Here is an 18703-nt window from a genome sequence, read left to right as displayed (position 1 = left end):
AATTAAAAATGTGTTATTTTGTGCAAAAATCTCTAAGTATTCCGTATATACTACTTATTTAGAGTACCTACGTTATGTTTTATTTTGAAGATCAACAAATGAATCAACATTTAATAAAAAAAACTATGTACTTTTATTAAAAAAAAAAAAAAACAAATAATATGTATGTAGCTCTAATTTGCATGTAATTATGAATAAGTGGTATTAATTATTTTTAATTTTACAAAATTATAAGCAGAGGCAGTAACATGCTCAGTTGATATTTTTGACAAGCACTCAGCAACTTACAAAAAAATGTAGGGTAAGCGAGCAAAAATCATAAATAATTGTGACTGGGTACGTTAAGTTCGTCCGATTTTTCCGCACAGAGCGCGCCGCAGTGCTTTTATCGTCAGCTAAAGCCGGCCGCATACAATAGCACTGCCTGAACAACATGAACCTAAGGTCAAAAAGATTACTCAAAACAAAGTAATTCACACGGATCAATCTTTCAATCTCGTTCGAGATCTCGGAAATATTAATCAAGATCTCGACCGAGATTGCTAAAATCGAAATTTACTGTCAACGAGATTGAATCTCGAAAAATCGTGCGAGATCTCGCGAGATCTTGAAATTGCGAGATCGAGATTGCATTCCCTAGACACAGGTCATCCGAGGTATTCTTAAAAAGTAGAATAGTATCCTTAAAAACTCTAAGGCGTATTTCCACTTTATAAAATCGTGAACAGTTAGTAAAATCGTAAATCTTGTATCGTAACAAAAATGCCACTTTACGTATTAGTCACAGTTATTTAAAAATTATAAATGATATTTTAGACGTATGCTCATTAGAATTGATAATTTTGATACCTACAACTACATCCCGTCTCGAAGAACACTTGAAATACACACAAAATTATGAATTGAGAATCGATTCACAATTAAAATATTAATTAAAAATTAGTGACTAATTTAATTATAGCGAGTTTTGTGTTTTGTTTGTTAATGCTTTTGACACCAACTGTCTTTTTAGACCCGTCTACGAAGATTTTTAGTTAATAACGAAGTTTTTCATTCTGTTATTTAGTGAAAATGAAAATTAAAATAATACCTACCACGCTCTTAGTTTACCATGTTGGTTCATCATTTTGCATAGTAAGGGGTGATTTCGACCCCGCTGTGCAAACATGAGGTCACCAGCGTTGGCAGTGTTAACGAAATTACGTGTCCATTCGAATTAGACGCTTGTCCGTTTGTTTGTACTAATTATTTGTATAGTTAGTTCGTCTAGAGTACTATTTGCTAGTTTTTGGTAGTTTAACAATAAACTGATTGCTAAAATGCCAGATGTGTCATTAAGGACGATAGTTTTCTACTGGCAAAAATAACTCCAATTTTCTTACGCTCATACGTAGATCTATAAACAAAATCCAAGCTATATTTAGGGCTATGTATTTTTAATTTGAATCTCATACAATAGATGTTTGTAAAGTGATTTCATGGGTTTTAGTAGCCTAAAAATAAATAATCTTTGATTTGATTTGACCGAAGGTTACCGATACGAAGGGGTTAGTAGCACAAATATGACTGTTGAACATCAGATGTACAGTTCGCTTGTATAAAAATAATTCTCAAGGTAAGTAATTATTTATAGTAGCGTTAGCCCTTTTTACAGAAACATAAATTCTTCTACTTCCGTCAAACCACTCAACTAAAGTCAAAGAGCTTACAACTATGGTCCAAAACTGATTAGAATAATATATTTTTGCTCAGGTGTGAATAATATTTGAATGTTGCAGCTTTGAGGCGAAACATTTCCTTAAAAAAAAAGAAAAAACTCAGGTAAAAAGAAGAAACAGCTTTGTATGGAACTTGTAAACCATAGTTGTAATATAATACTGGACTACAGTTTAGGTGCTTTTACGGTAGGTATAGATGGTCAAGCAAATCTTCTTAAAAAAATCTGTAAAATACGGTTTATTTCATCGGAATAAATGGTTTTTTTTTTAATTCAAATTTTCTATGAGACTATATCCCTTCGAGCCTACATTTTTTAAATTTGCCGCCTTTTTCTACTGACAAGATCTGCTTGACCATCTATATTTATATTGGTTCAGGGACAGATGAGTGTCAGGATGGCCGAGTAGACCCTCTCAAACATCTGTGACCGGCCAGATCGATCATGGCGCCCATTATGCGGCCGCCATAATTAAAACTTTAAAAATCATAATTGTAGCTTGTCAAAAGATAAACAGGGAAAAGGGAAATTTAACTAGTGGCTCTGTGAGCTGTAGACCTCGCGAGCAGAGTTTAAAACTGAATAAATGTATGGTACCGTTGTTTTGAAGAATTTAGAGAATCTAATTTGACCATAAAAACTTAACTATCAATTGCTTACAAAATTCGGGAATTGGTTTAGATATGCGACCTGTAGAGTAGAACATATGGACATACGAAACAATTTTTGGCTAACAGGCCAATTCAAACTTACACTGATATCAGAAAGACATCTAACTGATGTCATTTAGTTATCGTGCATTTCACTCGTTCTTGTCCGTACATGTATTGGCGCAAGCGAGACGCACGATGACTACTAAATAACATGATAAAAATATCATCCCGATGTCAGTGTACGGTCGATGCCCCTTAAGTATACACGTCGCCATACTAATTGTATAGAAAAGTGGATAGAGTTAGACCAAGAAAAGTCTGCAGAGATTTTGACAGCACACGCAGTTCCAATGTTATTTGTGCCAGTGTCAAAATCTCTGCAGACTTTTCTTGGTCTAACTCTACTTATGTTAGGTCACCAACATTACCTTTGAATTAACCTGTAAACTGCAACTAAGAAGCTTCGTGCGCGAGTGTGGCCCATAATTTCCGAAAATCATTTTTTCTTCGAGGCAATTACTCCGTTCTCATATTTTGCGTTGCCCATAATTTCCCGAAATCATTCATTCTCGGTAGCAATTACTCCGTTCCCATATTTTCCCAATGGTTTTCTTTCGCAATCGCCTATTTTTAATATTTTTAAATTAATCTTTTCCTTATAGTTTTCGTTCTTTTAAATATCTAGGATAATATTTTCTTGTTACTGTATGTTAATAGTGTAGTAATTATATTTGTTACTTGTAGGTATTTCACATACAACAAATATCAAAAACACTAAAATTAAAACATAATCTAAAAAACTGCAAGTAAAAAACCAAACGCTGTCAGCCAATAACTCTAACCTACCTATCTCTGGGAACAGATTCGTTTTTAGGGTCATCAAAAAAAATAACCCTAACCTACCTATCTCTGGGAGCAGTTTCGTTTTTAGGGTCATCAAAAAAAAATAACCCTAACCTACCTATCTCTGGGAGCAGTTTCGTTTTTAGGGTCATCAAAAAAAATAACCCTAACCTACCTATTTGAAAAAAACCTGGTTATTTTTACCACTAACATTAAAAAAAAAGAGAAAATATGGAGATAGAGACTATTTAGTTAGTGAAAAAAAAACCTACTGGTTATTTTAACTACTAGGATTAAAAAGAAAAGGGAATAAATTGAGAAAAGGAAAATTTAGTTTATGAAAAAATGTACACGAAAAATTAAATAAAGCGAAGAAATTCCACTGGGAAAAAATGAGAACGGAGTAATTGCCTCGAAGAAAAAATGATTTGCGGAAATTATGGGCCATTTAAGCGAGGCGATCCAAATTAAAAGGCTCAAAGTCTAACTAACATTATTGTTAGTTAGACTTTGAGCCCGGGAAAGCGCAACGTACGAGCAACCTACAGCTAGTTCCCTGAGCCCAAGGTCGACCACTACCCTAGGCAATGTTAACCCCTGCGATTTATGGATGGTGACCGCCCATGCTATAAACGTAAGTGGAAATTGACTCCTGCAACAGCCATGCCCTTGAACTAAAACCGCTAAAAAAATGTTCAAACAAAAACTCAAACGAATACGCTTACCTCGCGCTTCGCGCTCGCTTGATCAATCAGCAATACGATGTTTAAGTGCAAAAAATAAATAAAAAAAATTGCATTTCCTGGGGAAAGAACCGGGTACCTATCCCATATCCTTGCTTGTAAGCGTCTTTCCAACTGCGCTATGATAGCATTTAGATGAGCTGACGAAATTTGGTTACTTATTCTCAAGTATGAATTTAAATATCTAATCTAAAGAGAATAAAGTGTATAGGGGACGTGCATGAACTATAGGGGGCAGCACAGGAGCCGTCAGATCTTTGGCGCGGAGCGTCGATGTGTAGTTTATGATTCCGATGTAGCCCACGAGATGGCAGAACCTACTATGCACAAGGAAACGTACTTACGAGAACGGTAGATGGTAGCACTTGCTTTGGCAATGTACATGTGCACATATATTTCCGATTCAGGCCACAAGATGGCAGGCCCTCCAACGCGCACGGTCCCTATAGTGGGCGTGCGTGAACTATAGGGGGTAGCATAGGAGCCGTCAGATTTTTGGCGTGAGGCGTAAATGTGACGTTTATGCTTCCGATGTAGCCCACAAGATGACAGAACCTACTATGCATAAGGAAACGTACCTACAAGAACGGTAGATGGTAGAACTTGTTTTGGCAATGTACATGTTTCCGATTCAGGCCACAAGATGGCAGACCCTCCAACGCGCACGGTCCCTATATGTAGTAGAGGGTTATTGTCATACTAAATTTTGTAGTCACAGTAAATTTACTGCCATCTTTCGATACAGGATTAAAATGAAAATGAAAAAAAAAATCAATAAATGTATATATGTATGGTTAAATGATTTTTTTTATTTTTAGAACGCCATATGATTTTGACCCATGTTCTTTTACTGATATGAGTAAAAATTGTTAAATATAAAATGGTGTCGCCATCTAGACGAGCATAGGCCAAAGGTATGGCGCCGTATATTCAAGAATCAAATTTTCTTTAAAGCGCAAAAAGCCATCATCTCTTGCAAAAAATAAACGAATGCACTTAGCCCGCGCTTGATAAATAAAAAATACGATTTTTTTCATTTTTTCAAAATAAAAAAATAAAATAAAAAACAACAATTGATACGAAATTTAAGTATAAAAAAATACAAAAAGTTATGTAGCAGCATACAATTACTGGGGATGCAACCAGGGACCTCCCTATGCAAACAAAAAAGCGAACGTTTGCAAAATGCGCCATGATAGTTCTTACTAAAGCTGACGAAATTTAGCTACTCATTCTCAAGTAAAAACTAAATATCTAAATACCGCCGAAACCAGCGATACAAATTTTCTGAATTTTTGGCCATTGAATCTATAAACATATATCAAAAAGAAAAAACTCTTATGATATCGATACGACTATTTATTTAGGCGCCAGGTATCACGACTCCGCCATTTTTAAAAATTTCCAAAAACCGGATTGACAAAAAAATTTTATTTAGTCATGGAATCTGGTCACAAAATTTCACGAGAATCGGTTAAGAATTGCGACCTGTAGAGGAGAACATCCGGACATACGAAAGCAAAATGCCCGAGTCAAAACGTAGACCTTCGCTTCGCTTCGGTCAATAATAAATAAATGATATGAAGAATACTTAGTGATACCACAGAATAACAAATAGTACTACCGTGGAAAAAAATTGTTACTGCAAATATTTTAAGAATTCATTTTAGAAATGTTTGTACTACGAGTATTATCAGAGTTACTTCCCCCATTTATTTTAATTTACTACACTATAAAACAAACGCGTCTATCTGTATGTTCGCGATAAATTCCAAATCTACTGAACGGATTTTCATGCGATTTTCACCTATCAATAGAGTGATTCTTGAGGAAGGTTTAGGTGTATAATTTATTAACCCGTGCGAAGTTGGGGTACTCGCTAGTCATACTATAAAGTTAGAATGGACATTGAAGATTGAAGTTTATATATAAGTTAAGATACTTTAAGTTTTACTCATTTCAAAAGCCAACTTATTCAGTTGGGATTTTCTATTATGCTATTGTTTATATTATTATTTTATTTTAAATAACTCAGAAACCCATATTCCAAAAACCATAATCGAAACATTTCTATAAAAACAATATTGATATAAATAAATTGTGCTTAATGTTTAAAGTGACTCACAATGGGTCATAAAATTTTCAATATGTTTTATTTTACGGTTGTACATATCGAATAAGATTAAATTTATTTATAGGCCTTTTTGAAACGTAAAGTTTTGTGTAACGAGAAATGCGAAAATACAAGTTATCGGTGCTGTCGTCACCTGATTAAATTAGATTTTTTATCGATCGAAGCAACACAAATGATCACCGCATAAGTTTCTACGAGTTTGGAGAGCATATTTATAATTATTGACCTCAGTAGTCGATGGAAAAAAAAAACTACTATTTTTGTTATACCTATTTGGTTATACTTTGCCGCCTAAGTCCAATTCCTTATAAAGTTTTGTTCCTTTTCGATATATCAGAGAAAACAAAGAAAGGGTTTGAAATTACACACATGTAGGTGCTCACACGCTATTGTCTCACTCTAGCACATATACCTACCTACATAGTATATCCTAATATACCCACTTTGAAATCTATCTTTCCTCGTTTGAAACAAAAACGTGAACACGTTAAATTTGCATTGCAGTGTCATTTTGACCCTGTGACTAATAACAGTAAATTTTATCCTACAAATAAAAACTAAACCGTACAATCTAACAGTACAAAACGTAGTGTCATTTAAATTATACAGTCTTGTAAAATCCACCTATAAAGATTAAACTCGGTACAAATAGCTCAGCCTCCGTATTCAAATGTCCCCCACCAAACACTTGAAGTGCGGATTTAAAATTCAAATGCATCTCAGTGGCCGATATCGAAGCACGTGTTATCCTAACCCCAAACCCTTGGCTTCCCGAATCTGATAAGCTGGCACAGTTGACAGTTAACAAACAGTATAATCCAGGGACCGAATACCGGTATATTTTTCACACAAATTAACCGGTATTCAATTTCGGTATCTTGGTTGTTCATGTACATTTTTGTACTTAATTTAGCTAATAGATCAATCATTATCCTTACCTAAATATTATTCTATAATATGAAAGAAAATATTTTTAGTTATACCGGTAACAGTCCCTGGTATAATCATAGAGCTTTAGCTATACCAGATGGGCTTGTAACAGGAGCAATGAATTAGACTGTAGAAGTGTAGAGTGTAGGCTGTACTCCTCAAACTGACCAACATTTGTTCAGCGACTTAAATATTACTTGTATTTTGGATTTTTAGTATATTTTAAAGTTTATTCTAAGACGCAATTGTACCTGTTGCAAATGTTGTTATAGTTAAAGTGTAACAATATTTAAGTAACGTCAATTACAATGATGATAGCGTACATTGAAGATAATAGTTTATTCGTTTGAAAAATAGGAAGTATAGACTTCATAATTTTTAAAAGTAGTTAAACAAAATTTTATGTTGTATCGTTTAAGGAATACAAAATATTATGTAGGTACAGATATCTCACGAAAATTCCAATTGAATAAATATTCTTATTTACTACTGTTTCTAAAATCTTCACTGTAAAAAAGGACAGTCGCACCCTTACACTTATCGGCCTGATTAATATTTCCATACATTAACCATTTAGGGTAATATCTCCAACCTAAACTTGACCTTATGCTAAACGCTCAGGGTTCTTTTTACCCCGCTTCCTGTCGAGATGGAGAGCTAAAAAGATCTATCAGACGGCTGATATACAATTGTATATGTTCACGGCTAATCTCGGGGTTGCCCGCGGCCTTTTCGGTGACTGTTTAACAGTTTTATATTGTACGTGTTGGGTGCAGAGGGTCGGAAAATATATTATTGGAAGTTTTTGTGATAAATTCAGACGAAAAAGCAAACTTTGCAAATTTATAACTTTCATTAATTAAAAGCGGATCATTATTGTTAAATAACATAGGTAAATATAGTGTAAATGTTATGGATGGACTCAGTTGATTATTTCAACGATCTATCAGACGGTTGACATTTACCTACAAATACGCAAATTATTATAATAACCCGTTGTGTACACTTCTTCAGGACTATTTTGCGTACAAATTACTTAATAAACATTAAATAACACTATGGTTCTAGTCATACCACCAAATCGTATTATGTATCTAAGTACGTTTTTGTCTTTCGATGAGGGTTAAAAATGCACCAAAATTACATTCAGAATTTTGGCAAAATATTATTTTTTATATTCGTTTTTCGGTTTGTGTTGTGTTTGTGACATGTCGTGTTTTATTAATATTATGCGCCCGCATGATTCGGCACACATCTGTGCCCTCGCCGACATTCGACGCCCTTTTAGGGCCCCATTACACGAATGTCAAACCGATATGACAGTTTAGTCGGAACATCGTAAAGTTAAATCGGAATAACTGACTTTTGTATTACGAGTTAATCGAAATACAGGATAAGTGCATAATAATATTTTCTTTAAAAAATTAACAAGTATCTCTATAACAAGTCGCTATGAATGTGTCTCATTATCATAAGATTTCAAGCTCACTCAATAACATGTACTAATAGTTATGTACACTTTTTACAATTAGATTGGTAGTGTAATTAACAAACATGCTAGATTTATATTTTTGAAGTTTATTTTACTTAGGATTAGAAGCTGGTATTATTTCACAAAAAACGAAAGTTAGAAACGGTCTCCTGCTTTTACTAGAATCGGTAGGCTCTGAAAAAAGAAAACCAGAAAAAAAGGAAATAATAATATTATTATATGTGTTTTTTTTTTCTCCAAATGTGCGTACAAAAATCTTTCCTTACTACAATTCTTTAAAAACTTTGCGCGTCATTCAATGACATAAGATTGCATTAGAATGTCCTCTTCATCATAACAATTAATTCAAAATGGCACCGTGAAAAATTAATTTCGAAGAAGACTCAATTTACGTCATTGTCTGTTTCAAAAGAGACCACACGATTTATTCGACGTATCTCTACTTGAACCTTAAATCAAATGATTAAGTATTATATTCCAATGTCGTGATAAAATTTGAAGATTGTAAGCAATCATCTGTCCATTGTAGTACATTACTTGCAGAATTGGGAAACTTGTGAGGCATTGACGTGAATTTTAATGATGTGTCCAATGATGCGTGGGAGTGAAAAGTTTGAGGCTTGTTGAGGCAGCCAGCGATGTATATAGCGTTGAAAATGGAGCAAAGTAATACAGTAGGACGTTATCAGATAGGGTAAAAGAGTAATTAGATTTAATACATATAAAATTATAAACAGAGGGAGATTTTCGATGTCGTGAAAGCTAATATGACCGTAAAGTAAACGGGCTCACACGAGAGGACGCCCAGGATCGCGCAAAGTGGAAAAGGCAAGTAGGAAAGCGAACCTTGGCAAAGGCCGGAATAACACTAGGTAGAAGAAGAAACAGAGGGAGATTGAGTGTGTCAAAATGTAATAATAAAAACAAATGCATCGAAAACTTATATAGATTATACAAATCTTTAAATCACACGCATTACGTTACGTCATTAAGGATTTGTTATGAAATCAAATTATTGAGGCTCATCAGAAAGACCATGTGATTTATCACCATTTCTAGGATCCTTTCAAACGTCTCTTTAACATCATGAATACATCACGAGACAATTATTATACCGTATAGTTTGATATAAATAGTTTCTTACAACTGTTCAGCAAGACAAGGCCAATTAACACGATCAAGAAAGAGGCCTAAATCTTGTCTATTTGTACCGTCAAGTTTACAAACATCTTTACAAGCCAAAAATATATTTATACGCCTCTAAGACACTGACAATAAGGTCGTGTATACTCTGTCTAGCAATTTCCGTCAGTAGAAAAGAGTGGCAAATTAAAAAAATATAGGCGCGAAGCGTTATCGTCCCATAGCAAACTTTTAATTTCGCGCCTTTTCTGACAAACTTGTTTGTCCGGACAAATACTCGTAAATTAATTTTTGGAAAAGTGGCTTGTTTGCAAGCTCGAATATATGGGAATACAGACAACGGTAGGTTAGGTAGCGAATTTACTGTTCCCAATCTCCTACTGTATTTTCGCCGCTACTATAAAAGGACTTGTGGTTTGCGGTCCGGTCCGACTTGTGTGTATGACTATGAGTTTTGCAAGATTGAAATGTCGGATGCATGCACAGGCTAATAGAATTCCGTTGAAATTGGTTTATTTATAGTGAATTTCGTTACTAACAATATGTTGATGATACCGCAAAATACTGAATAGGCCGAAATTGCCAAATAATTAGGTTCAGTAGTTTAGAGATGAAAACGTATTGCTTTTATTGTGGGAGTAGATTTCATATTTGTTAACCGATTAGCACAAAAGAACCTTGTAGATTCAACTATTTTACATTTGTTTAAAAAATTGTCTGTCAAAATTCCGTCATTTTATAACCAAATCTTTAATTTTTAATACCTAGTTCAACCTGATCCCATTCTTGGATGACGGGATCCACGAGGTAGGTACCTAAAGGTCTGATAATATTCTATCTATACCTAAATAGATGTCTTTCTGTCTTAGTATATGTATTTACTTAACAATAGGGTATTTTCCTACTAGTCAAATCAGTTACTTTTTTAGAAATGTCAAAACGATTTGCTAATATAGAATTTATATGAAACATTACATCGTGACGTCACGGTCAATTCACCTACTTTTTATATTTCTATCCGATTTATTAAATAGAACTTGTGTTAAAAATAACTCCTATCTGTGTTTTTCTAATAATTATCTGGTGCTTTATTTCATGCATGGTGTAAAATAATTTATTTTGAATACAGTATAATACCCTATTGTCTTTATCAGTTTTTGGTGTACAATAAACTATTAAAGGATGTCCTCAACTATCAAAATTATTACCCTCTTACGGTAGAGCTCGACAAGCACTTGTTCGGTTAGCTAGTACATTACAAAGCTATAGCTATACTAGCACAAGACGGTGTCCTGTGTGTTCGTACATAGCTCTTGCCAGATATCGGGGACATGCGATACAGGCTGGGAAGCAGCGAAGAGACCGGCGCCTTAAGCCATAAGAGATCATATTATGTTTATAAGTAATAGGGATTCTTAAAATTCTCTAGACCCTTAGAATTTAGTTGCCCGTTTAGGACTGGATCTGAATATGGAAACATTAAAAAAATGGGATACTAAAGTATTATTTAACTCATTATCCTATTGAATAAAGAGACTACTAGACATTGACATATACATATCTAAATCTTACGGGCACTAAGAATGGAGCCAGTACAGTGTCACGCACACGAATTCGAGCCAATCGTGCAGTCTAAAGCCAAAACGCGATTGGTTGATGAGTACGCAACACCCGCGCGGTTGGTGGCAGCTAGTTGCGTTAAACTGCACCGTCAGCGTGCAGTTCCCATAAAAGTTGCAGTCGGGTTGCAGTCCGTCTGTATCGGAGCTAAGCATCATCTTACTGACGCCATTTTCAGAAAGTGTCACAACAACAACAAGGTTGAACTGGAAACACCGACCAAACCGCCTAGCATGACTTGCGCTGGTGCGAGCATCTCAATACTTGAAGATAGATAAAGGAGTCGCGCGACAACGTAAGTCATGCTAGTCGGTCAAACATGTGTCAATCGCATCTGCTGAAATGAAAATTGTTGTTCTATATCTATAAAATACTGGAGTTTTTGGGTCAAATGTCTAAGCGTCTAAGCAAATTTTGCACCGACTTGAAAACAAAGTTAGGGAGTGTCATTATTTTCATAGATCTTTCACAATTATGAAGACATTGCAACACTTTGTACTTGCAACCATGTAGAGTTATCTTGGTCCAACTCTAGCCAAGTATATCTTAACAAATAATACACTAAGATAATTTACACTTCCAAATAACGGATATTCCATAGCTTACGCCAAACACCGGACCCTTGGGACGCGGCTGGCCGTCCGACACTTTTACAAAATCGTGACTCGCCCGCGCCGGCGGTCACGACCGAATCCCGTTACTAGCACCCTGCTCTCTCTAACGGATGTATACGTAAGTTAGACAGGGACAGATATGTTTTTGTCGGTTTGGGGAGCCTGAAGGATCGCCTCGGGCGTTTTTTGATTGTTTTTGATGTGTGAAGGTAAAGTTCCTCAGTTGCATCGCCGAGGTCGACGATGGATCATCATAGGAACAAGGAAATCCTATCAATATATCCTAAACTAAATCTTAACTAAATTATGAAGCTGTAAATTATATGATTAATTAAAGACGAGAAATTTTATTCTAACATTTTTGTATCGATCGATAAATAAATTTGTATAACTATTCAATTATTCGTATTTTAGCCACTAAGCGACTCGACTCGATAAATAGAAAATTGATTTACTAGTTACACCAAAGGTTAAATTAACGCGATCACTGGTCGATATTAACAAGTCATCAACCTTATTTGATATAGGCCTCTCACATATTTTTTTTATATTGAAACTGCGTTTAAAAGTTGCATAACTGAAGCTCGCGTGATGTATTTTAGCTAACCTAACTCTTCTCAGATTTTTTAGCGAACAAAATGTGGGAATGTCATCATAAACGTTAAAAACTCATACGAAAATACGACTTCTGTGGTGTCACTTCCATGCTTTGTCACTGTAAAGTGGATGCATAGTCAACTTAGACGCTATTTTTAATTAAAAACTGACCAGCAATATACTTAAGGGGTCATCCATTAATTACGTCACACGAATTTCAAGGTTTTTTGACCCCTCCCCCCTCCTTGTCACACTTGGTCACATTTGGCAAACCCCTCCCCCCCTGGTGTGACGTCACATTTTTTCAACGAAATCGGCAAATCGAATTAAGTATTATTAATTTTTTGTCAAAATATTAGTAAATTTATAACCCAAAACTGATTATGAAAAAAAAAATTAACTAATAAAAACGATTATCGTTCCAAAAACTTGTTTTTGAACTGTACAGTAAATAAAATGATTAAAATAAAATTTTGGTTACTGATGAAGTTAAAGTGACGTCACAAAGTTTGTGACTCCCCTCTCCCCCTTGTCACAACATGTCACATTTTCTTGACCCCCCCCCCCCCTAAACGTGTGATGTAATTAATGGATGACCCCTAACATCTTAGTATTATTTTTAGTTGAAATAAAGGATCCGCGGTTTTGACGGATTATGACGAATATTTCCATCATCAAAGAGTATCCAACAGTTCAAATCTAGACTTAAAAAGTGGTACTTACATGAATAATCAAAAAGAGTTTGAGAATATACACGTGACCAGCCCCGTGAGGGATGCGTTCATAAAGTTAACTTTTAGGTAAATACTAACCACACGAAACATATGCTATTAAATACTGTTTCTGTATTAAATACCCCGTAAGGAAACTATTCTCAAATACTAATGTTTTGTTTTTTATGTGAATTTCATAATTTAAATATTATGTAATCTTAATACCATTCCAATTAGCTGACCAAGGGCGGGTTTAAATTCAGCAAGCTGTACCCGCACCTTTTTCATTACTTACACAATTTGTTGCACAAAGTTTAGATTAATACTTACCTACTTACTCCTTATACCTAAGATGGACTAATTACCTACCTAACCCTTATACTATACCTAAGAACTTATGTAAAAAGTAATGAAATAAACGCATTTGTATTTGTATTTGTATTGTATCATATCCTTCGTTAATGTCACACGTATTAAGTTCGCCTAGCTATTATCTACAGACTCGGCACTGACCATAAAAATCTTATTACAAAATTAACTCTAGTTTATCCTATTATTATGGGTCAATGGTGAATGGTTCAGTAATAGTTCACTCTTGCCTTGAATACAAATCTTTACTAGGGCACATAGACGACATCCATATTTAAGACCAATTTATATCCCATTGATTTGGCACAAGTATCATATTCCCATTTCTGAATCAGCCCTAGCTACCGTTCAAACTAAGTTCTCACAGAGAAAGTTAGCTATCTATAAAACTACATTATTACTATTGCATATTCAATACGCCCTAAGGCCTAGCCATTTAAAGTGGACCTCTCAGGTCCCTTACTCTTGGAACAAATTGAAGTGAGAGAAAGATCAAGATGAACTGGTTTTTGGGTGCGTCGACGGTAACTACTTTTGAAGTCTGTTTAGTCCGTGGTTTAAGGTTTTTACGTTGAAATATGTGGGAAAAGTGGACTTTCTTTTTATGTAAAATATTATGCGCTTAAATTAAGTCAGAAAACGGGAAAACAGTTTAGGGGACAAAATGTTAATTTTTTTTACCCAAATAGAAGAAATAGGTAAATATGCCTAAGTAGGTAAGTACCTACCTATTTTTGGCCAACCCATGTAGGCCAAATTGTTTGCTAAGTGATATTTATCATTCAGTCGTAATATGTAATGTTTTTGTGACATGTTGGATATATCAGATCAAAACCAATAAAATACATACCTATTCATACAAAACCACTGTCTTTCCATTCATAAATTAACTATGTAATTTCATTTATCAAATTGGCGAGAATAATCCCTGTCAAAAGTGTCGACGCGACGCGATATGTCACAGATAATCCGTACATGCGTGGCCTCACATCTCAACCAGTATAAGTGTGATCCCCAACTACTCGTAGTTGTCTTGTATCTGGAGGTCTAGTTATATTGGCTATGGTTACTGTTGTTTTGGTTATGGATACTGTTGTTTCGTGAATTGGGCTAGTCTCAATCAATGTCTAAGTTGCGAACTTGCGAGACGACGTGGTGGGATTTATTGATTTTTACGTCGATATGTGGTTTTAGTTGAGCTTTTGGAGACGGAATTTTACATTAGCGGTGAATGAAATCGATTACAATTTATCTATTGGCAGGTCACATTAGGGTTGTTAGTTGATTTATGTCATATTCCAAGTTTTTTCTCGTAGGTAAGTAACTAAGTATAATAATTAGAATTGTAAACATAATTATCTCGGTAAAAAAAACCAATTATAATTTTTCAGATGAGGCGAGATATTTCTGTAATACTCCATGAATGTAATATCATACAAATATAAGTAGGTTTAAAATTCAAAATAGTTAACCGCGGACATAGCGAGGCGCGCGAGGCGTTCCGTAGATTAAGCTACCTACGAAGGTCGATACGCCAAAAACACTATAAGATCCTAAATCTAGATTAAGTGGTGTCGAACCAAAATTGTCATGAGTGATGCTGATGGCAAATGTGTTCTCGCAATGTCAAATAATATCTCATTATAATTCGTAACTTAAATTATGATTAAATAGCACAATTTAGATTTCACAGGGGCTCGCTATTATACAAACCTCGCGTTTTGTTTTGTAAAAAGAAAATTACATAACTAGATGGAATATTTTGTAAATACTCCAACCGGAGTAAATTACATCTCTTCTTACCACACATGCTTTATCGTAGGCACTTTGATGAAGACTATATTGCTCCAAAGATTAACTGCTACCTAAATGGCGACATGGCTTAACATACAGTTTACATGCACCCTCCATATTTACATGCACCTAAAATATTTATCTAACTTTAATATCCCATAAATTATAAAATCAGTGTGTATGAGCATACTTTGAAATACTTACGCTTACTTTAATGCCCAATAGACTGCACGCTTTACGATCTCAAAGAGGACTTTTAGACTTTAACGCAAAATAAAAATGCCTTTAAAAAATTTAAAACTATAAGGACTCTTCTAACGTTTACTATCTATAAAAGGAAAGCTTGAAAATAATGAAAAATGAAACAAAAGACGATTACGAATAAATTACGCGAGTGTATTAATAAATTAGTAATAAATTAATATTTACATTCAATAAATACTTAAATTAAACGGTACGTGCGTGTACCGGCACATAATGCGAATAATTATATTACAATATATTTTAATAAATATCACAAATAAAAGGCGCGATTGGAGAACAATAAGTCGCGAGCTCCCCGTAGAGTCCTACCTAAATTAGGTCTAGCCTACCTACTTTAGGACGTGACTACCTAGTTTCGGTTGACTACCTACTTTAGGTTTGAAGAGCGAGAGTTATTATTCCCAAGTACATTACGAAGGTAACGTTAACACCCTACGTTCTCAACTTTTCAAGAGACGTTTTCCGACACCAGCCATGCTATTCTTCAAAACACGATCCGCATTCCTACGTAAACCTCGCAAAATTCTGAACGATAACAGGTTTTGTGCACTATAGACTCGAAACCTACCTGTGCACAAAAATGGGTTGGTGTCCGGTATAACCCCAATCAGATCCCGCGAGGTTTCAAGATACCAGGACGTGTCAAAAAATAGCACCCCAGATCCAAATTATCCAAAGCCCGCTCTGGACAAGCCTCAGCGTCAACCTCCGAGATCCTTCTGACTCTTCCCTAAACCATCCCACGGTTTGAATGGTGATGAAGTACTAGCCTCAGCCATTCTAGGGCTGCTTGTGTAATTTGGTGGTAATCGAGAAGGCGTTGATAAGAAGCTGCCATAGGATAACGAAGAGTTGACGCCGAGAGTTGAGTCCAGAGTTGAATAGTAGCCAGAGGAAGCGGCGGATGGTGGTGGAGGCGCTGGTGGCACCCGGCTAGCCTCCGCATACGCATCTAAGTGTGTCTTGACTAACACAAGGAGTTCTCCATAGTTGGTAACAGTGGCACCAGCGCCGGCCACCCTGTAAAGCAACAGCCGCGCTTCCCCAAAAAGACTATCCAAAATTTTACCTGTCGTGAAGAGGACGATGGCCTTCAGACAGGAATACTCGGCAGAGTCGACGTGGAGCGCTTTCAGCTTCTCCACTTGCTCTTGGAAGATGCGGATGTGGTCCATGAAGGCGACCACTCGGTCCGCCGCCATGGGTGACGCGTGGAGACCCGCGGCCGCCAGTAACGGAGCCACGTGTAGGGGCATGGAACACTGGGATGCGTTGAGGACGAAGAGTTCCGACCACACGAGCCGGAGTAACGCCACTTGATCAGTGACTTGAAGGTCAGGAAAGAAGGGTATATTCCGCGCCCATTCGACAGCGGAAAAGAGTAATCTTGCAGCTAGTTCGCAGATATTGTCTATTCCCATGACGTTGGTCGGTTGGACGCATTGGCCGTATCTTGACGTTGGGTAGGGCTCCGCTCGGAGCAGCAGGGAAATGTAGGAGGATAGATAGGGGTGGCTGTTGAGACCGCCGGCGGGGTCGCCGTTGGCTAGGGCGAACTGGCCGGGCAGCGCGAGGCCGGAGGGCTGCGACGGCGGCACTCGGCCTCTCTGGACAGCTGGAACAAGGAAATAGGCAAATAAACATAAAATAGCAATGACGTCGCGTAGCTGATGGAACATACATTTTATTTAGGAATTATATAACATAACAGGCTCACCAAATAAAATTAGTAAATTGAGTTAAATACTAGATGTACAGTAAAAAAAAAGGAAGATTCATATTTTTTTTATTTCTCATATTGCGCAGACAATCGATGCTAACTCTAATTATTTATGAAGGCAGACAAGCCACAGTCTAATGAATTTAGAGTCCCTTAAAACTTAACTGCAGCAATTCGCAATCCTGGGCCCCATTAGCATATGAGCATCTTGATTGCCCGCGTCACTGTAATAACTCAGTTTATGACCCCCGACAATAGAAACCACAAAACCTTCCACAAGCTCCTATCTCATTAACTTACGAGATACAATTTACAACTTTGTTCAATTAAAATAAAGATGAGAATCGAAAAACAAGGAGAAGTTTATTGAAGAGTTTCTGTGAGATACAATACCGAAGGGGAGTACAGTTAAATTAGTAACTCTAGAGGTTTTAGATTGAATTTACATGGATTCTGAGCGTTATGGAAAATTGAGTTGACGATAAAATTCAATTTTATAAGCGACGAATACATTTGTTACTGTATCGTATAATTTTAATTACTTCATAATTGTCTTACTTTTAGATCCATCTGCTAGTTCGTTACTATAATAAATTGACTGTTAATTATATATATATATATATATATATATATATATATATATATATATATATATATATATATATATATATTTTTTTTTTTTAACAAGCAGAAACGTCTGCGAACTATGCTATTAAACTTAGATTAAATTTAAAAGTGGAAGAATTACTGTCTTGGGTGAGACTTGAACTCTGGGGTCTCTGGGGTTATCCAGGGGTCGTGAGTTCAAGTCTCACCCAAGACAGTAATTTTTCGACTTTTAAATTTGTTAATTCTAATTACAGAAATGGCAGCCAGAGTTAGAGGTAGAGAATATAAACAAAATTATGTATACATTATTAGTAAGAAAAAACGATGTAAGTAGTATGTACAGTCAGCTGCAGCAGAAGTTTATTGATAAGAGAATAAGAGCGTGTCAAGGTAATTTTGAACACCTCGCCAGCTTAGCAACTTCCGCTGCTGACAGTACTTGAGTTTAATTGTTATAATGTTTAAAGTTTCTTTTGAAATAGGTAGGGGGGACCAGTCATCTGTGCCGGTGAATTCTGGTTCGTGACATGACGTTAGATCTAAAAACTTTGGACGGGCTGGTATCTACGCGACTATTCAAAAAATGTCTAGCCGAAAAAATACCACAGACAGTCATTCGGTTTGAGCACGATGTTTTTGTGGGGTATAGTTTGGCAAGCATCGCTTGTCAGAGAGAATCATACTTTATTTTTCTTATGCTAGCATTAAAACATTCAAAGAGAGTGATGAGTAAAGTTTTTTATTGTAT

At 35.8% G+C, this 18703-nt stretch overlaps 1 protein-coding gene and 1 long non-coding RNA gene across 2 annotated transcripts in view; both read right to left on the bottom strand.

Annotated features, from left to right (window-relative positions):
• Positions 1-18703, bottom strand: part of LOC134798946 (uncharacterized) — a 295916-nt gene that overhangs the window by 213552 nt on the left and 63661 nt on the right. The window lies entirely within an intron of this gene.
• The window catches only part of LOC134798930 (steroid receptor seven-up, isoforms B/C), a 101932-nt gene that overhangs the window by 54838 nt on the left and 28391 nt on the right, over positions 1-18703 (bottom strand). The window contains exon 2 of the mRNA XM_063771362.1: positions 16696-17241. Coding sequence (XP_063627432.1) covers positions 16696-17241 — 546 coding nt within the window. The remainder of the gene's footprint in view (positions 1-16695; positions 17242-18703) is intronic.

This window comes from Cydia splendana, chromosome 17 (assembly GCF_910591565.1).
Source record: "Cydia splendana chromosome 17, ilCydSple1.2, whole genome shotgun sequence".
Taxonomy (NCBI): Eukaryota; Metazoa; Arthropoda; class Insecta; order Lepidoptera; family Tortricidae; genus Cydia; species Cydia splendana.
The sequence above is the reverse complement of the archived record's forward strand: the minus strand, read 5'-3'. Positions and strand labels throughout refer to the sequence as shown.